Source organism: Capricornis sumatraensis, chromosome 2 (genome assembly GCF_032405125.1).
Source record: "Capricornis sumatraensis isolate serow.1 chromosome 2, serow.2, whole genome shotgun sequence".
Classification (NCBI taxonomy): Eukaryota; Metazoa; Chordata; class Mammalia; order Artiodactyla; family Bovidae; genus Capricornis; species Capricornis sumatraensis.
In genome coordinates this window covers 51,408,482-51,429,833 of record NC_091070.1, presented here as the reverse complement: position 1 = coordinate 51,429,833, position 21,352 = coordinate 51,408,482, and the positions used below count along the sequence as shown (strand labels likewise).

The 21,352-nt window shown below is 39.4% G+C and overlaps 1 protein-coding gene across 2 annotated transcripts in view; it reads left to right on the top strand.

Moving 5' to 3' along the window:
• The first annotated feature begins 11,726 nt into the window (after positions 1–11,726).
• The window catches only part of SLTM (SAFB like transcription modulator), a 43,186-nt gene continuing 33,560 nt past the window's right edge, over positions 11,727–21,352 (top strand). For both annotated transcript variants that reach the window (XM_068963894.1, XM_068963893.1), the window contains exons 1-2: positions 11,727–11,888; positions 12,854–12,941. In XM_068963894.1, coding sequence (XP_068819995.1) covers positions 11,727–11,888; positions 12,854–12,941 — 250 coding nt within the window. The remainder of the gene's footprint in view (positions 11,889–12,853; positions 12,942–21,352) is intronic.

The following is a 21,352-nucleotide window of genomic DNA, read 5'->3' as shown; positions in this document are numbered from 1 at the left end:
TAGGCTTCTCTTCACTTTCTGCCATAAGGGTGGTATCATCTGCATATCTGAGGTTATTGATATTTCTCCCGGCAATCTTAATTCCAGCTTGTGCTTCTTCCAGCCCAGCATTTCTCATGATGTACTCTGCATAGAAGTTAAATAAGCAGGGTGACAATATACAGCCTTGACATACTCCTTTTCCTATTTGGAACCAGTCTGTTGTTCCATGTCCAGTTCTAACTGTTGCTTCCTGACCTGCATACAGATTTCTCAACAGGCAGGTCAGGTGGTCTGGTATTCCCATCTCTCTCACAATTTTCCACAGTTGATTGTGATCCACACAGTCCAAGGCTTTGGCATAGTCAATAAAGCAGAAATAGATGTTTTTCTGGAACTCTCTTGCTTTTTCAATCATCCAGAGGTGTTAGCAATTTGGTCTCTGGTTCCTCTGCTTTTCTAAAACCAGCTTGAACATCTGGAAGTTCACGCTTCACATATTGTTGAAGCCTGGCTTGGAGAATTTTGAGCATTACTTTACTAGCATGTGAGATGAGTGCAATTGTACAGTAGTTTGAGCATTCTTTGGCATTGCCTTCCTTTGGGATTGGAATGAAAACTGACCTTTTCCAGTCCTGTGGCCACTGCTGAGTTTTCCAAATTTCCTGGCATATTGAGTGCAGCACTTTCACAGCATCATCTTTCAGGATTTGAAATAGTTTAACTGGAATTCCATCACCTCCACTAGCTTTGTTCATAGTGATGTTTTCTAAGGTCCACTTGACTTCACATTCCAGGATGTCTGGCTCTAGATGAGTGATCACACCATCGTGATTATCCAGGTCATGAAGATCCTTTTTGTATAGTTCTGTGTATTCTTGCCACCTCTTCTTAATATCTTCTGCTTCTGTTAGGTCCATACCATTTCTGTCCTTTATGGAGCCCATCTTTGCATGAAATGTTCCCTTGGTATCTCTAATTTTCTTGAAGAGATCTCTAGTCTTTCCCATTCTGTTGTTTTCCTCTATTTCTTTGCATTGATCGCTGAGGAAGGCTTTCTCATCTCTTCTTGCTGTTCTTTGGAACTCTGCATTCAGATGCTTATATCTTTCCTTTTCTCCTTTGCTTTTTGCTTCTCTTCTTTTCACAGCTATTTGTAAGGCCTCCCCAGACAGCCATTTTGCTTTTTTGCATTTCTTTTCCATGGGGATGGTCTTGATCCCTCTCTCCTGTACCATGTCATGAACCTCATTCCATAGTTCATCAGGCACTCTATCTATCAGATCTAGGCCCTTAAATTTATTTCTCACTTTCACTGTATAATCATAAGGGATTTGATTTAGGTCATACCTGAATGGTCTAGCGGTTTTCCCTACTTTCTTCAATTTGAGTCTGAATTTGGCAATAAGGAGTTCATGATCTGAACCACAGTCAGCTCCTGGTCTTGTTTTTGCTGACTGTATAGAGCTTCTCCATCTTTGGCTGCAAAGAATACAGTCAATCTGATTTCGGTGTTGACCATCTGGTGATGTCCATGTGTGGAGTCTTCTCTTCTGTTTTTGGAAGAGGGTGTTTGCTATGACCAGTGCATTTTCTTGGCAAAACTCTATTAGTCTTTGCCCTGCTTCATTCTGTACTTCAAGGCCAAATTTGCCTGTTACTCCAGGTGTTTCTTGACTTCCTACTTTTGCATTCCAGTCCCCTGTAATGAAAAGGACATCTTTTTTGGGTGTTAGTTCTAAAAGGTCTTGTAGGTCTTCATAGAACCATTCAACTTCAGCTTCTTTAGCATTACTGGTTGGGGCATAGACTTGGATTACGTGATATTGAATGGTTTGCCTTGGAAACGAACAGAGATCATTCTGTCGTTTTTGAGATTGCATCCAAGTACTGTGTTTCGGACTCTTTTGCTGACCATGATGGCTACTCCATTTCTTCTCAGGGATTCCTGTCCACAGTAGTAGATATAATGGTCATCTGAGTTAAAGTCACCCATTCCAGTCCATTTAAGTTCGCTGATTCCTTGAATGTCGATGTTGACTCTTGCCATCTCTTGTTTGACCACTTCCAATTTGCCTTGATTCATGGTCCTGACATTCCAGGTTCCTATGCAATATTGCTCTTTACAGCATCAGACTTTGTTTCTACCACCAGTCACATCCACAGCTGGGTATTGTTTTTGTTTTGTCTCCATCCCTCCTTTCTTTCTGGAGTTATTTCTCCACTGATATCCAGTAGCATATTGGACACCTACTGACCTGGGGATTTCAGGGATAATTTAATAATTTAATAATAAATCATTACTTAATAAATTTAATATTTTAATTAATCCATTTACCCTCTAACCATACTGTGACCTTCTAAAGGTCAAGTCTTTTGTTTTACTCAGTTTTGTATAAATATTTGTTGAATAATTCAATTAAGAGCTGTAAAGGGGGCCTTTCCTGGTGGTCCAGTGGTTGGGAATCCACCTTGCAATGCCGAGGACTCTGGTTTGATCTCTGGTTGGGGAGGATCTCACATGCTCTAGGGCAACTAAGCCTGTGCATCACAACTACTGAAGTTCACATAGCCAGAGCTCCACAACAGAAACCACTACAATGAGAAGAACGCACACTGCAACTAGAGAGTAGGCCCTGCTCTCTGAAACTAGAAAAAGCCCGAACAGCAACAAAGACTCAGCACAAAAATAAACTAAAAAAGAAAAAGAGTTGTAAAGGCTCTTAAGGATCATCCAGTTCAGTCATCTTATTTTCCACCAGAGTCAAGTAAACCCTACAGAGATCAGATAGCTTTTCAATATCCCAGAACAATTTAGTTAGTAGTAATAATCTATTCTGTTTTTTCACCTAAGAGGTACCATCTCCTCGAACTGATCATTAAGTCAACTTCATTCACATTATAAATGAGATAATTACGGCTGAGAAAGTTTAAATTACTTGACCATGGTCAATATTAAGTGTTAAGCTGTACATAAAGACAAAATGATTCATGTTAAAAATATTTTCCACTGCTTCACCTTTGGTTTACGCAACAAAACCTGTCTTAACAATGAGACAGTGATGCAATCTAAAATTCTGAAACTGAATTTTCGATGTGAAATACACACTAATTCTTTGCCATAAGTGCCAGTTTATTTATATCTTTAAAATAATTATTCATTTTATTTTTGGCAGTCCTGTCCTGGGTCTTCGTTGCTGCATGGACTTTCTCTAAATAGTGTGAGCAGGGCCTACTCTCCAGTTTTGGTGCCCAGGCTTCTCACTGTGGCTGTCCTGTTGTGGAGCACAGGCTCCAGGGCACACAGGCTTCAGCAGCTGCAACACATGGACTCAGCAGTTGTGGCATGCGGGCTCCAGGGCAGGGTGCTCAATAGTTTTAGCACAGGGGCTTAGTTGCTCCGTGACATGTGGGATCTTCCCAGGTTAGGGATTGAACTTGTGTCTCCTGCACTGGCAGGCAGAGTCGTTATCACTGAGCCACCAGGTAAGCCCGAAGTGCCACTTTAAATGAACCATATTTTATTACATTTACTTATGTGTTTAAACATTGCCAGTCCTATTCTCTAATAGTATTTGCAAGAGTTTACATGAATACAGGTAATATCAGGGTAGAAACCTAAATAGAATTAGACTGTAGAGAACCAATGAAAAATAAATGAGGATAGGAAAATTTACCCAGAGATAGTTGTGATACAGAAATACATACCACAAAATTATGGACAAATTCTAGACAAGAGCCACAAATCTAGCTTTAGATTCCTTTCAGCCAAAGGCAATAGGGAAATGCAATCAGCTACAAGATTCACAAGTATCAACAAGATAATATAGCTCAGAAGAATCAGGAATCTTCCTTATGTTGAGACTAGAAACAAATATTATTATTAAAAGATAATATTTAAGGAGCACTGTGAAACAGTAAACAGCATCCTTAATAACATACCTGCAATGATTACCATGGTGGATTTCATGAAAAGAAAGAAGCTGAGGAGATCACACACACACACACACACACACACACACACATTGGATGATAGTTCTGTTTCTCTGGAGAACTCTGACATACATCCAGATTTAAGAGTGATTACATTAACTATTACTGTATTAAATATTTCAGGTAAAAGAAATGATTGTCAGCCTAGATTAAATAAACAAAGCCAACTGTATGTTAGTTAGAAAAGCACATTTAAGAAACACACAATAAAGGCTGAAGGCAAAGCTTTGTAAACACTAGCCAAGAGACAGCTGCTGCTGCTGCTGCTAAGTCGCTTCAGTTGTGTCTGACTCTGGGCGACCCCAGAGACACCTAGTACAGTATTAAAGGGGGAAAAAAAGTCCATTAAAGAAAAAAGGCTCACTTAACAATGATTGAGATTTAACAACTGTACTTCTGTATGAACCAAAACCAAAGATTTAAAATATATGAAGTAAAAAAAAAAAAAAAAAAAATATATATATATATATATATATATATATATATATATATATAAAGTAACCTTTGACAGCTCTACAAAGAAAATCAACAAATCCACATACTTGGAAAAATTTTAACCCACCTCTCACAGTAATTAATATAACAGGCAGACAGAAAATCAGTAAGGACATAGAAGATTTGAACTATGTATTTGTTTGTAACAAACACAAACATTTGTTTTTGTTTGAACTATTTGTATTTTGTAAGGGACTAGATCTAATAGACAGAGTGCCTGATGAGCTATGGACCGAGGTTCGTGACATTGTACAGGAGACAGGGATCAAGACCATCCCCATGAAAAAAAAATGTAAAAAAAGCAAAATGGCTGTCTGAGGAGGGCTTACAAATAGCTGTGAAAAGAAGAGAAGTGAAAAGCAAAGGAGAAAAAAAAGATATTCCCATTTGAATGCACAGTTCCAAAGAATAGCAAGAAGAGATAAGAAAGCCTTCCTCAGCGATCAATGCCAAGAAATAGAGGAAAACAACGGAATGGGAAAGACTAGAGATCTCTTCAAGAAAATCAGAGATACCAAGGGAACATTTCATGCAAAGATGGGCTCCATAAAGGACAGAAATGGTATGGACCTAACAGAAGCAGAAGATATTAAGAAGAGGTGGCAAGAATACACAGAACTGTACAAAAAAGAGCTTCACGACCCAGACAATCATGATGGTGTGATCACTTACCTAGAGCCAGACATCCTGGAATGTGAAGTCAAGTGGGCCTTAGAAAGCATCACTACGAACAAAGCTAGTGGAGGTGATGGAATTCCAGTCGAGCTATTTCAAACCCTGAAAGATGATGCTGTGAAAGTGCTGCACTCAATATGCCAGGAAATTTGGAAAACTCAGCAGTGGCCACAGGACTGGAAAAGGTCAGTTTTCATTCCAATCCCAAAGAAAGGCAATGCCAAAGAATGCTCAAACTACTGTACAATTGCACTCATCTCACACGCTAGTAAAGTAATGCTCAAAATTCTCCAAGCCAGGCTTCAACAATATGTGAAGCGTGAACTTCCAGATGTTCAAGCTGGTTTTAGAAAAGCAGAGGAAACAGAAACTAAATTGCTAACACCTCTGGATGATTGAAAAAGCAAGAGAGTTCCAGAAAAACATCTATTTATGCTTTATTGACTATGCCAAAGCCTTGGACTGTGTGGATCACAATCAACTGTGGAAAATTGTGAGAGAGATGGGAATACCAGACCACCTGACCTGCCTGTTGAGAAATCTGTATGCAGGTCAGGAAGCAACAGTTAGAACTGGACATGGAACAACAGACTGGTTCCAAATAGGAAAAGGAGTATGTCAAGGCTGTATATTGTCACCCTGCTTATTTAACTTCTATGCAGAGTACATCATGAGAAATGCTGGGCTGGAAGAAACACAAGCTGGAATCAAGATTGCCGGGAGAAATATCAGTAACCTCAGATATGCGGATGACACCACCCTTAAGGCAGAAAGTGAAGAGGAACTAAAAAGCCTCTTGATGAAAGTGAAAGAGGACAGTGAAAAAGTTGGCTTAAAGCTCAACATTCAGAAAACGAAGATCATGGCATCCGGTCCCATCACTTCATGGGAAATAGGTGGGGAAACAGTGGAAACAGTGTCAGACTTTATTTTTGGGGGCTCCAAAATCACTGCAGATGGTGACTGCAGCCATGAAATTAAAAGACGCTTACACCTTGGAAGAAAAGTTATGACCAACCTAGACAGCACATTTAAAAGCAGAGACATTACTTTGCCAACAAAGGTCCGTCTAGTCAAGGCTGTGGTTTTTCCAGTAGTCACGTATGGATGTGAGAGTTGGAATATGAAGAAAGCTGAGTGCCGAAGAATTGATGCTTTTGAACTGTGGTGTTGGAGAAGACTCTTGAGAGTCCTTTGGACTGCAGGAGGTCCAACCAGTCCATCCTAAAGGAGATCAGCCCTGGGATTTCTTTGGAGGGAATGATGCTAAAGCTGAAACTCCAGTACTTTGGCCACCTCATGAGAAGAGTTGACTCATTGGAAAAGACTCTGATGCTGGGAGGGATTGGGGGCAGGAGGAGAAGGGGACGACCGAGGATGAGATGGCTGGATGGCATCACGGACTCAATGGATGTGAGTTTGAGTAGACTCTGGGAGTTGGTGATGGACAGGGAGGGCTGACGTGCTGCAATTCATGGGGTTGCAAAGTCGGACATTACTGAGCAACTAAACTGAACTGAAACTATGTATTTGTATGGAACAAGCATTTTTATTATTTTCAGAGGGGACACATCTGATTTACTTCCTCTGTCATTACCTGAAGAGCTCCATTAGAAGGATACAATGATACAACTATAGCCAACAGTAAATATGGAGGTCAAGCAAGGATATTTCATGATACAAAAGGTTTTAAGGCCTACCTGAGGGCTTCCCTGGTGGCTCAGTTTGTGAAGAATCTGCCTGCAATGCAGGAGACCCATGTTCAATCCCTGGGTTGGGAGATGCCCTGGAGAAGGAAATGGCAACCCACTCCAGTATTCTTGGCCTGGGAAATCCCACGAGGAGCCTGGTAGGAGACAGTCCATGAGGTCGAGGAGACTTGGGCATGACTTTGCAACTAAACCACCACCACAAAGGCCTACTTGAAAGTAGGAGTAAGGAACAATTGACTTTGGGCAGGAAGATGGTAAACAGAGAGTAAGATGTCTCCAAAAAAAAAAAAAAAACAGTGAATAGGATTAATTGGGGCTTAGCATTAGGAGGAAGGAAAAAACACTCTTTTCAGGGAATGCAAATAAACTTGGATGGAAAACAGATGTTACAGAAAAAATTGCAATAGGTTTGGCATCATCCTAGATTTTCTATTTAGTAACTCTATGTTTTAGACTACTTAGTGACATTTTTCTTTAAATTAAAACATTTTTTTTTGACTGCACAGCACATGGGATCTTAGTTCCCTAACCAGGGATCAAACCCAGGCCCGCTGCATTGGAAGCTGGAGTTTTAACAACTGGACCAACAGAGAAGTCCCTTATCAACATTTTTGAACCTCAGTATTCTCTTTCATAATATAAGGATCATTCTATCTTCCCTACAAGGGTTAGCTTTTCCTACTATAGGCTCTCAGAACACTGTATATTTCTTTCATCCCCGTAGCTACATTTGCAATTTTAGATGTGTTTTCATGATAGATTATGTCTTTAAAAAGACATCATCAATAAAAGATTATGCCTTAAAAGGCTGAGTGCCAAAGAATTGATGCTTTCGAATTGTGGTACTGGAGAATTGTGGTACTCCTTGGACAGCAAGGAGATCAAACAGTCAATCCTAAAGGAAATCAACCCTTAATATTCACTGGAAGGAGTGATGCTGAAGCTGCAGCTCCAAGACTGTGGCCACCTAATGTGAAGAGTGGACTCATTGAAAAGGACCCTGATGTTGGGAAAGATTGAGGGAAGGAGGAGAAGGGGGCAACAGAGGATGAGATGGTTAGATAGCATCACCAAATCAATGGGACATGAATCTGAGCAAACTCCTGGAGACAGTGAAGGACAGGGAAACCTGGTGTGCTGCATGCCGTCCATGGAGTCACAAAGAGTTGGACATGACTTTCCAACTGAATAACAACAACATGGGTTTCCCCCAACTTAATTTGAATTATTTCAAACTTACAAAAAATATAAACAGTATACAGTGAACAACCTTCTGCCCTGCATCTAGATTTCCTAATTGTTATTTTGCCTAATTTTGTCACATTCGTCTCCCCAATTATTAACATCTTGCCACAGTTATTGTAACTTATTTGTATGTTCTCTCTCTTCTTCTCTCTCACAATGCACTCCCGCCCACCTTTTCCATTTGAAAATAAATTGCAGACAGAACTACACTTCACTTCTAAGAACTTTAGCAAGTATCTCCCAAGAACTTGGACATTCTAAAAAGTAACCATGATATAACACTCCAGATATTTATCATTGATACCATAACATAATCCAACACAAAACCAAAATTTCCAGTTGTCCATTTAGCAGCTTTTTCAGTCTTTGATCCAGGATCCAAACAACAGTGATAGATAAAATTTAGTTACCGTATTTCTTTAGCTATCTTTATTCAAGAAGTGCCCTACTATTTTTACTTTCACGATACAGTCAGAACCTCCATAGCCATGGATTCAACCAATGCTGGATCAAAAACATTCCCCCCCAAACTCCAGAAATTTCCAAAAAGCAAAACTTGAATTTTACATGTACTGATAACTCTTTATATAGCATTCACATTGTATTTAAAATTATGTATACATCATTTGCGTTGTCATAGATATTATAAGTAATCTAAAGATGATGTAAGAGCTGCAGGAGGATGTGCACAGGTTATATGCAAATGTGCGTGTGTTGAGTCCAACTCTTTGTGGCCCCATGGACTGTAGCCTGCCAGGCTCCTCTTTCCATGGTATTTCCCAGGCAAGAATACTGGGGTGGATAGCCATTCCCTGCTTGAGGGGATCTTCCCTACCCAGGGATCTAACTGATGTCTCCTGCGGCTCCTCCTGCCTGTATTGGCAGATTCTTTACCACTGAATCACCTAGAAAGCGCAAATACACAAATACAGATTCAAATGGTAAAGAATTCACTTCAAATGCAGGCGACACGGGTTCAATTCCTGGGTTGGGAAGATCCTGCAGTGAAGGGATAGGCTACCCACTCCAGTATGCTTGGGCTTCCCTGGTGGCTCAGACAGTAAAGAATCTGCTTGCAATCTGGGAAACCTGGGTTTGATCCTTGGGTTGGGAAGATCCTCTGGAGAAGTGAATGGCAACCCACTCCAATATTCTTGCCTAGAGAATCCCCATGGACAGAAGACCCTGGCAGGCAAGATCCATAGGGTCGGTCGCGAAGAGTAAGACATGACTAAGCCCAACATGATACCATTTTATATAAAGGATTTGAGCATCTGCAGATCTGAGTATCTGAGGAGTTCCTGGAGCCAGTCCCCCACTGATACCAACAGACAACTGCACTGCTTTGAGAATCCAGATGAGTTATTCTGTGCAATGTTCTACTGCTAGATTTGTCTGATTGTTTTCTCATAATGAAGTTAAACATTCTTGACAATTTGGCAGGTGATGTGTCCTCCAGTGATTCAGATCTGAAAGTACAGGTCTCCATTTTAAGATAACTCCACTGTCAGATTTTTTAAAAGACAAAAACTCGTTTATTCAACAGATAACATGATCTTTGGGTTAATATAGCCTAGAGAGTGTATTAAAAACCAGAGACACCACTTCGCAGACAAAAGCCTGTCTAGTCAAAGCTATGGTTTTCCAGTGGTCATGTATAGATGTGAGAGTTAGACTACAAAGAAAGCTGAGCACCGAAGAATTGATGCTTTTGAACTGTGGTGTTGGAGAAGACTCTTGAGAGTCCCTTGGACTGCAAAGGAGATCCAACCAGTCAATCCTAAAGGAAATCAACATGTAATAGTCATTGGAAGGATGGATGCTGAAGCTGAAGCTCCAATACTCTGGCCACCTGATGCCAACAGCAGACTTATTGGAAAAGACCCTGATGCTGGGAAAGACTGAGGACATGAAGAGAAGAGGGTGACAGAGAATGAGATGGTTAGACGGCGTCATCAACTCACATGAGCTTGAGCAAACTCCAGGAGGCAGTGAAGGACAGCGAAGCCTGGGTGTGCTATAGTCCATGGGGTCCCAGAGTGGAACACAACTGAGTTACTGAACAACCACAAATGTAACCCCCCCCTTTACAAGTGTCCACAGAAGGTGAAAGCAATGTGGTGAGTGGAAAAGACACTGGCGTGAGAACTGAGGTTTAGAGCCAATTCCGTCAGTAATTAATTGTGGGTCCTTAGGTTAAACTTCAAAAAACTTCATCTATTAAAAAGAGAGGATTGAGCCAAAAGATTCCTAAAGATCCTTTGAATTCTAATATTCTATGACTGTGGGTCAACTTGTAATAGAGACAGAGGTGGATTTTTGAATCAGGAGACCGGATTTCAGCACCAGTTCAGCCACATACCAGCTATGTGAAAATGTACAAACCACTTAATCTCTCTAAGCCTTACAGAGATTTTCCTCACAGGGATCAGAAGGATTAGGGGTTATTACAAGTCATATAAACCATAAATACTTACCTGACAAGTATTATTGTATAATGTCCAGTTTTCCTCTTTTTGCTCTAATTAGCTAATGAGAAAAGGCAATCTAAAGCGACCCAGACTTCATCAATTTGAATTTTTAAAACCAGGAAATGCGAAGAATTAAGAACTAAGCGTCATATTCTGTTTATGGAGTTTGTAGAATAGTTTTAATCCATAAATGCTTTTGATTTGATTATTAGTCATATTGGCTAAAGTTACTTGTACAGCGTAGTCCCTCATAAGATGGTCATTGTTCCTGGAAGCCCAAATTTGACGGGAGAAAACAGTGAACAGGGTATACGAGAACGGTAACAAGTACTTACAAACCAAATTCATTCTTCAGTAATCAACTTTGTGTTGAGCCGCCAGGACCTCTGGAGATGACAACAAACTAAGGCTAGCGCAGATGGGAAGGTGTCCTGTTTTGTTTTGTGTTTTCAGTGAGATGGGCAGCCCTGGAATAAACTAAACCTCCTTGGAAAAAAAAGGCATGTTTTCCCATGAGACGTCCCAAGAGTGGGACTTGTTACACAGGCCAGCCCTATATATTCTTTATATTAACCGCTCTCGAGTTCCTTTCTTGCCTTTGAATGGAACTCTGGTAACCTAGTTCTTTCGCGTACGGTGGCCACATTTTTCCGATTATTCAGCAGGGCCGGTAAAGTATTTCCCTGGAAAAGGTTTAGGGCAAGGACACGCCCCTTGGTTCGGGTTGAGTAACGCGCGAACTATCTATGACGAAAGTGCCCGGCGCACTGCTATTGCTCAAGACTCGAGACGTTGCCAGAAAATGTGTAACGAAGCGGCGGAGGAACGGCGGCACGGCAGACGTTGGTGCGGTTGAACGCGCCCGATCTCCCAGTCCTAGCAAGGGGTCGCACCGCCCAGGTGGCCGCGATCCGTTCCCCAGCGCGCGCCGAGCGCCTTCCCTTCTCCACCCCGTTAATGCGCACGCGCGCCTGTCATCCGGGTGCTGGTGGCGGCTGCAGGTTGCGCCGGGGTGGCGAACAGGGGGCGGGGCCTGCGGCTCATTGTGCGCAGCGCTGCGCGGCGCCGGCAGCCGGCGAGGCCTGAGTCGAAGTTGGAGCCGCTGCCGCCGCCCTGCAGTTCACTCGCTGCCTTGGCAGCGCGCCGCTCTTCTAAAATGGCTGCCGCTACCGGTGCTGTGGCAGCCTCGGCCGCTTCAGGTCAGGCAGAAGGTAAAAAGATCACCGATCTGCGGGTCATCGATCTCAAGTCCGAGTTGAAACGGCGAAACCTGGATATCACCGGAGTCAAGACCGTGCTCGTTTCCCGACTCAAGCAGGTGAGGCCCGGCGAGGTCCGGGAAGGCGAGCTTAGGCCGCGCCTCGGAGCCCCGACTACCGCCGCAGCCCCTGGCCGCTCAGCCTCCGGGGCCCACGGTGCGGTGCTGTGGGGAAGTCCCGGGCGTCGCCCGCGCGCGCGGGGAGAGTGAGGACCCTCCCGCAGCACCCCCGCCCCCGCGCGCCGGGCCGGGCCTGCCAGGGGCCCGCGAGCCGCCCGGGACTGGCCGCCGTAGCCGAGCGCGCCTCTGCCTCCCCCGGGACGTCCCCGCCAAGCTCCCGAGGGCTGCGGCCGGCCGGCGCGGCCTCCCAAGGGCGATCGTGGAGACCCGGGAGGCGCTCGGTCCCCAGTCTTTAGAGATGGTGAGCGCGTGCATTTCTTGGCCTCGTAGGGACTGGTTACTTTGGTGACTTCTGCAAAGTTACCGTTTAATTGTGCCCAACCGTTTTCTCCCCATACTAGCGGGGAATTGGTAGTGGGATTTGATGGGTGGGTAAGAGAAAGGTTTGTCCGCTGGGTTTTCAGTTTTTGCATTAGCACAATAATTTGCTTTTTCTCCCCTGATTATCTTTTTGGTTTGAGTGAGCGTTGGAATTATAGTAGAGGAGAACTTAGTTTGCATTATAGACATTAGGGAAGCTCCTTTTCGTTCTTTACTTTCGTAGCCAGCAAGTTTTTTGCAATTGAGAATATTTAGAGTTTTGTTCAGTATGATAATATGTGATAGTTAATTTTCTCGACTAGGTAAAGTGTAAAGCTCCATGTGATTTTTCTACCTAATGATATTTCCTCCTGAAAGTTTATCTCACTTGTTTAGTTTAATTGCTCCTTTGTGAAGTTGGTTTATGAAATGACTGGCAATTCTAATGTCTTGAGGCTTGAGGTTTGCTTTTTTTTTTTCATTTCGTTTTTATAAAATAAGTTTAGATAGACTGTGTAGCATATTAACTTCTCTTTCTAATGTAGGCTATTGAAGAGGAAGGAGGCGATCCAGATAATATTGAATTAACTGTTTCAACTGATACTCCAAACAAGAAACCAACCAAAGGCAAAGGTTGTTACGAGTTATAAACATATTTTAAAATATATTTTGGTTATATAACTTGCCTCTGCTCTTATGCCACTTGCCCTGTTGATATAGTGCTACTCTTTGCTATTTCCCTCTGGCACTCTGCCTTGTTGGGTCAAGGAAGAAAAGTACTCTTGCCAGGCTTTGGGTGACTAGTAGCCCTTAAGATTTGGCTGAAGTTGTCCTGAAAGTGAAACCAGTTCTTTATTGCTTCCGAATAAATTACAAAGTCAAGTTTCATAATATTTCTTCCTTCATAGTGTGAAGACCTGAAGAGTAAAATATGGTTTAAAACATGTCTACCTTGCCCCACAATTGGCAGAGTATTGATGGAATTCCTACCAAATCTTTCACCTTGGCTCCTTGCTGTTTCCTCTAGTATATTAAAATTTTATAACCTTTGTGTTTACTATTTTGTTTGTCTTGGTGAACTTAATTTGCATTTAGGCCATTATACATTCTAATTTTCAGTAAAACTCAAAAAGACCTCTCCAATCATACTAACAAGGTAGGGGAAAAAGAACCCAAAAATCCATGACTAATCAGCTTTTAAAAAAAGTTTTAACTCACAGGGATATATATGTTAAAGATGTCAATTTTCTAACTTTTAAACTAGGCCAGAATATATTTCTGGGATATGGTGATTTAGTGAATAGGTAAAGGTGGTTTTAAATTAACATTTTAACAATGTAAGTGGGGCTTAGATATGTTTAAAAGGTTCTAGCTGGTGAAATCCTTATTTGAATGACTATGGATTTCTTCCTTTGTCCCATAAGGGACAGTGTTAAAGGGTGGGCATTGTGTGGGTATCTGAATCCTGGTACCTACCTACAATTTCCTTGCAGCTGCAGCATTTTAAAAACCTAACACTCTTTACTGCTTGAAGTGATCGATTTGCTACTCTCTGCTGTAGACCAGACTGATTACAACTGCAGTAAAATGGTTGAATGGAATAACGTGGAAAAGAAGGGAATAGTCAAGTTTGAGCTTAAACAATCTGTGTGAGTATCGGAACCAGGGACATCTTGATGGTATCTCTCTATGTGAGTTTTCCTACCTTTGCAAGAGTCTCCTGTTTGTGCCAAAGGAAATTAAAAAGGGCTAAGAAGCATTTCCAGGATAGGATGGGAATGACTGGTGGAAATGGAGTTTACAGGAGTTAGAAAATTACCTTGAAGATATGTGGCTTTCCATTAATTCTTGCTCAGTATATCAGTTAGAGAGATACATTTCCCTGTGCTTAGAGAAGCATGTTGAGAAGCCTCTGCCGACAAACCCAGAGGCAATTTCAAAATGAGGAAGCATAAAAAAATTCAGGAATAAGTACATCAGGAATTAACCCTGTTTCTTATAGTGATTTCTTACAATGATTTTGATTCATGTCATTTGTATGTTCACTATGGTCCCAAGTTATTAAAGCTGATTAATGACTTAGCATGTAAAGTAAATCTCATTTATTTATTTTCACCTACTTTTAATTTCTGTGTGTATCCCTTCCTTTTTCAGTCATTAGGAACTTCATCTTACTGTTAGAAATAAATTCAGCAATAAACCATTTTAAGAAGTTTTTCAGTATACATATGTACATACGTATATATGTGTATGTGTATAAAATAAGTATGTTAATTTTTCCCTCTTGTATAGATTATAAGGATACTTGAAATTTAATTTTTCCATAACCCTGATGTTAAGATATCTTGTGTTATTTAGTTAGGAGTTGCAATATTAATTATTTGTCTGCAGCAGACTACAACTGAGGACTTCATCAGACTCATTCTGGGACATGTGTGATAAATAGTTCTTGTCTCCTTGAGTTCCATTTATCATTGTTCTCAAAATCCTATGAATTACAAAGAATAAAATGTAAACCGCAAACTTAAGAACCTGGTTTGAATTAATTTACAGTTAAGATGCTTATAAATAAGATTATTTTAAATTTTAAGTTTAGAAATAACTTTTTAGGCATCAAATTTGAATAGGGAAACTTTAAATATATCAGTAATTAACAGATTTTTTAAATGAAATATTCTAAAATAAGGTTCTTTGTGCCACATCTTATTTCACTTAGTATCTGTCTTGAAAATAATTTTATCTTGATCATATTACTTTTCTTTCAGTGGGTCTACTTCTTTCTTATAAAAGTGGAAAATTTACTAGACCATCTGTAAGTGTCTCTTAATTCTGAAATTTAATAATAATATGTAACCAGGATCCAGAAGAAAAATTCTTTCTGTTGAGCTAAAATAGATATATAAGGAAGGAACAGGAAAGCTCATTGTTCCTCAGTTTGTATAGATTTCTTCAGCTGAGCATACTAAAATAAAATAAGAAAAGAATAAAAAAGGGTTTACTTAGAGGCAGTCATGTAGACAAGACCAAGATAAAACATTTAATAGCTTGTTAGACAAAATAAATAATTCTTATGATGATGTGGCTTAATGTAGCAAGTAAAAGTTAAATGGTGTTGAATGATAAGGTGAGAGAAGCTTCCTGGGTCTTAACATTTCTTAGGTGAAATATTAAGCTTGTTCTCTTACAAGTGCAGAGTCCCTGTTTCTTAAGAAAATTTTTTGTGTCAAAATGATTGTGTTTTGACAGATTAAAGGAAAAGGAATCTGCATTCTTAAGTATTTTGTGGGATATTTAAAAAATACTGTTATTATAAGCACAAACTCACAAATTTGTAACAAATGTTGATAATGTTATAGTGAGTCCAAATATTTATGACTAACATATTTGTAAAAATCTATCTACTTGTAGTTGTTATGGTGAAATTTGTAGCTTAGATTGGTTCTCACTTCTGAACCTTTGCTCATTCTCTTTGCTATGTAGAAGAAAGCTTCACCAGTGAGATTTATGGTCATTATTTGGGTGTGTGTTAGAAAGCAGTTAAACAGGTAGAACTAACTCCTCATTAGCCTCTTTTAGAGATGATAGATGTAAACTTTCTTTTGGTTCACTTGTAAATAGCATATCATTCTTTCGGATTTTCAACCTTTAGAGTCACCTAAACTTTGGCAAAAGTTACTTAAAGTAGTTAATCAGTGCAGTATTCAGAAGTATATATAGTCAGTATTTAACTGAATTGAAATTCACAATACTTTTAAGTTTTTTAAAATCTGATTTGTTCCCACTATAGAGTATATTTTTGGGTTACAGGTTTATCCAGACATAATGCCTGATTAATGTGTGTAAAGTACCATACTCAGTATACACAATCAGTATAATTAATTACATGTTTACTCTGTTAAGCTTTCTAAAATTTGTATGCCAAGTAAAAATACAGTGATCAACCACATAAAATGAATTTAATATAGTATCATAGTAAACTGTAACTTTTTTTAACTGTAGTATGTTTGGATGTTAAAGAAATTGTAATCAGAACTGTGGCATTGAGAAGCATTCTGAGGCCAAAAGTGTCAAATTTTTTTTGGTACCTACTGGGCTAGAAGCTCTGTGAGGGTAAGGACAGTCTTTTATTTACATTAGTTTCTGTAATGCCTAGCAGCTCGCTTTGCGCACAAGAGGTGCTCAGAAAATACTTGTTGAATGAATACCAAGGGTCATATGATGACTTTCTTAACAACTGCTTTGAAAAATATGTCTTTTGGTGATTACTTTAACTGCATATTTCTTTGTAGGAAGCACCGTATCAGAGATTAATAGTCTTTACTATCTTCTATATGATTTTTCTTTTTAAGGTGCCTTTCTCAAAAACACTAGTGGCTTCTCCTTAAACACTGATATGTGAAATACAGTTACTTTTAGAACACATGAATCACGGGCACCTGCCTTTTCTCCCTTACCAAGTTGTTGCTGTGTTGGAAAGCCTCATAACTTTTGCTAGAATATTGTCTGACCTCAAAAGTTGTGTATGTCATTTTCATTTCACAAAATCAGGCAGTTTTACCTCTGTTCTTAAAACCAGCATTTGAACTATGCAGTTGTATATGGTAGATTATGTTTATTATCAAAGTACTTTTTTACTTTTATTTTATTGTGTCAAATATGGTGTGTATCAACAATCTTGGTGGAGAGAGAGGTAAAATTTTCTAGTACTTTAAGAAAATGTCTTTCTCCCATGTCATTCATCTTCCAGGCATTTTGAATCAAGGGTAGAAGATTCTGACTTTCTCTTTCATGAACTCATGTAAAATGAAGTGTGAATTGTCTAGGAATTAAGAGGAAAAAGCAATCATTATTACCAGTTGGTGGCATCAGAAATGACTTTAATGAAGAGGTTGAATAATGGCTTAGGATTTAAGGCTGAAATCTACTGATTTATTTAATATCTCACATATGACAGTAAAAGGGCCTCAGTGTGGTGCAGTTCCAGGAGTTAACTGTTCACACCATAAACTCCACAGTCCCAGTTAGCCTCTAGTTCTGGTATCCTGGAATAGTTTGTCTTATGGCTTTACAGAATTGTTTTCCAGATCATAAAAGTGAAATGTTTTCATTTTAAAAACTAGGTAATCCAGAAAAGTACAAAAAAGTGAAAATTGGCCCATAATTCCACCACTCTGACTTTATCAGAAGTTACATTTTATTGATCTAAGCTGTATATGTACATGTGCATGTACTTGTAAGAGGTTTATGTTTAAGGATTTGTTTGTTTTTGTTTTTTACCTTTTTGAGAACTAATATAAGTTTATATCTACTCTAGTTGTTTTGTGGAAGGTAGGCAGAATTTAAATTTTCTCTAGTCTGGAGAATCTGAAAATAGTAACCTTCCTCATAGTCTTATTCCATCTTCTTTGGTTACACTCAATCTAACCTACATTTGAGTCATTTAAGTTTTAAAAACGGATACCAGGCTCCTGCCCCCCCAGAGAGTTGGTTTTGTTTACTCTTTGGGGGCCCCAGGAATCAGTATTTTCTAAAAGTTCCCCAGGTGATTCTCAAGCAGCTAAAGAACCACTGGGTGTTCTAGCCTCATTGAAACTTAGCGTCATTTTCATTCATCCCTTTCTGCCTGTTGGTTAGTTCTCTATACCTTACACAATTAGTCTCTATTTGCATATATATGTGATTAATTCTCTATACAGTTTTCAGAAAACTTTCATATTGCTTTACTTGATTTGCACAAAAATGCTGAGAGTTAAGCAGTACTACTTTCTTCTAATTGATAGGATAGAAAAGTAATCCACTAAGAACTCAGTTACATTTTTGCTGCCTTTGAAAATCTTGTGCAAATGTTCACAGGTGTGTGTAGATGTTCAGTTTGGTTGTCTTTAGATGATAAAGTTAAGAGATTTTTAAAATATGTTTGGTATTTTTCAGATTTATTTTATTATATGAATATGAACTATCTTTATGGTAGACTTTTTAAAAATAATAAAATGACCTATGGGATGACTGCTATGTTTAAGACAATATGCAAATCAGAAATCTGATTTCTTTAATACAAGAGAGGCTAAAACACATATGCAAACAGTTAACAGAAGACAGTAGTACATGATTATTTTAAGATTCTGTGCAGTTGGGGAGAGGCTGTTGCTGGAAACGTTAATGTTGTTCTGTTTGGCCTGGTCTGAGTCTTATTCCCTCTTCTCTAACAGAAATTTTGTGACTGAACCTTTTCTGCGTTTCATAACTTTCGTTAATATTTAGTGGAAAAGTTACTCAGCCACAAAGTTTTTTGGCAAATTACTTTAAACTCTACTTACTAAGTAGATTTTTTGTTTTGTTTTTGTTTTTGGAGGTATTTCTGAACTTGAAGAGGAAAATTACCAACCCTTTTAAGAACATAAGGAGAAAACCAAATTTTTATCTTGAAATCTATATTCTTAATTCTGAAACACAAGTATTCTGAAAAGTTTGGCAAAAGTGAAGCTATTTATAATGTTATTTCCGTGGTTAATTGAGAGACTGGTCCAGAAGCCATTGGGAGGTTTAAATTAATAATTGGTATATACACTATTGTACTCTTTTAAAATCTGACAGTTCTAAAACATGTCTGGCCCCAGTGGTTTCATTAAGGGTTTGTGGACCTATACAAACTTATGATGCATAAATAAGGAGGTGTTTTAGCATCTTCTTCCTTTGGTGTATTTTTACTTTTGACTCTATAATCGTGCAAAGAACATTGCAGTGTATTTTATGTAATTTCAAGATAGCTGTATGTTATGATAGTTTGAGATGTGATAAGTAATTTTGCTTCCATTTTTTATTTTGCTATTCAGACTATCTTTTTACTCAATTTCTTTTTTAGTTTTGTTCCTCAAAGCATTAGTTAGGTGTCTGTTTACATTGCGCTTTCAGTTAGCTTCCTCATCCTGGTGGTGCTGCTTTCCTTTGGACCAGCTCGTATTTCTTTGGTACATGCCAGATTCCCTGAAGAACAAAAGATTCATTTATTAGTTTGTTATAGGACATTTCATAGCACAGGCTTACATGGGAGATGAGGTATAAATGGTTACTGACTGTACAAAGATGTGTCTAAGCTGGTGGTGCTTGTTGAATTAAGTGGGATTTGATTTTTAAGTTATTTCTTGTCTGTGACATCATAAAAGTTAGGAATCTGTAGATATACTTTGTGGTATCATTCAACTCCAAGTTTATAGTCCTTAGTGACAATACAGGGTTGTACATGATGCTGATTTGATTGGCATGTCACAGTGAGGGCTGAATAAAAGTCTGAACTCTGTTTACTGCTAGCGACCAGCTTAGAAACTGCATCATTGCCGTTCAAGACCTATATGATGCTTGTTATACAGCACTGTAGTAGGTTCTGGGCTGGATGATGAGCATAGTAGCTGTCTCAGAGGTGAATTATCTTTGTATGGGGGAGGGATGATACTTTTTATAAAGGAAGAAATTACAATATAGTTGCTAATTGAGCATGTGTAAATAAATGCAGTTACAGATTATGAGAGCAGTCAAAAATTAGTGTGTAAAATGTCAGTTTATTATGTGCCTGTCAGGTTAGTATTACTAGTTTCATTAATGTATGTTTGAAAAATCTCGTCCTTTTAGTTTTTATGTTTATAAGCTGCTGACACATTGTGTCCAGTGCTTTCATGTGATACAATTGTTAAAAACAATAAAGGATAGCAATTTGGACCTTTCTCTGTATCTCTGCCTCTTGCTGCCTGTTTGTCATAGGACAAGTTACATAATCTCTGTGACTCTCATTTTAAAATTTTACAGATGTGGCTTGTGGAGCCTCTGTTCATGCTAAAAGAGATGACATTTTTAACTGCTGGCACCTTGTAGCTAATGCTTTTGTCATTTTTGAGGAGTGGAGTAGAGCCGGGTTTAAACTGAAGCACTGCCCTTACTAGCTTTGTAATCTGATTAACTTTTCACTATTTTGTAGAATGGGGCTAGTTAAGAGGATAAAAGACATGCATTGATACATATGGAGCATGTGTCCTAGGGCCTGCACTGTGGAAGCTGCTTAAGCAGCGGTAGTGACTGCGTCTGTTGTTTTTGTTGATGTGGTGTAATTTAGTTTTCCTTTAAGTAAATGAAAGCAAGTGAGACTCGCCATGGAGTGTGCATAGTATATGTAGCTTGTTGTTATGCTGAGGGCTTCCATTTCAAAGATGGTGTCTGTACATTGAGTTAACCACTTCTTACTAAAATAATATCTTTTAAGTAGGTCATAGTAAGATGAAGTGGAAAGAATTTTAGTCCTGGAAATGAAGAAGCCTTGGCTTCTCGGTCTGACAGTGCCATTTACTAGCCTTGGGCAGGCTGTGTAACCTTGGTTCATTTTCTGTTTTGTAAAGTTGTGATTACTTGCCCTATGTACTGTGGGGTGTTAGAAAAATATCACCTGAACTTTTTTTAAAGTGCTTTGCAAATTGTAATGCATTTTATATTTATAAAGAGTAAATAGTATTTGCAAATGATCTGAAGGAATATCACTCAAAAGCTCTGCTCTATAGGTTATTTGGTGGTGTGGGTGTTGGGGGTGGGTGGTGGAATCCTGTAGCTTTAAAAAGCTTATTTCTTCTCAAAGCTTTAAGGTTTTATATTGTGGTGGTTGTTGTTCAGTCACTCATTCGTTTCTGACTTTGCAACCCCATGGGCTACAGCATGTCAGGCTTCCCTGTCCATCTCCTGGAGCATGCTCAAACTCATGTGCATTGAGTTGGTGATGCCATCCAACCATCTCATCCTTTGTCGTCCTCTTCTTCTCCTGCCTTCAATCTTTCCTAGCATCAGTTCAGTTCATTTCAGTCCTCAGTCATGTCCAGCTCTTTGAAACTCCATGGACTGCAGCACGCCAGACTTCCCTGTCCATCACAGACTCCCAGAGTTGCTCAAACTTGCGTCCATCTATTCGGTGGTGCCATCCAGGCATCTCATTTTCTGCCGTCCCCTTCTCCTCCTGTTTTCAATCTTTCCCAACATCAGGGTCTTTGCTAATGAGTTGGCTCTTCGCA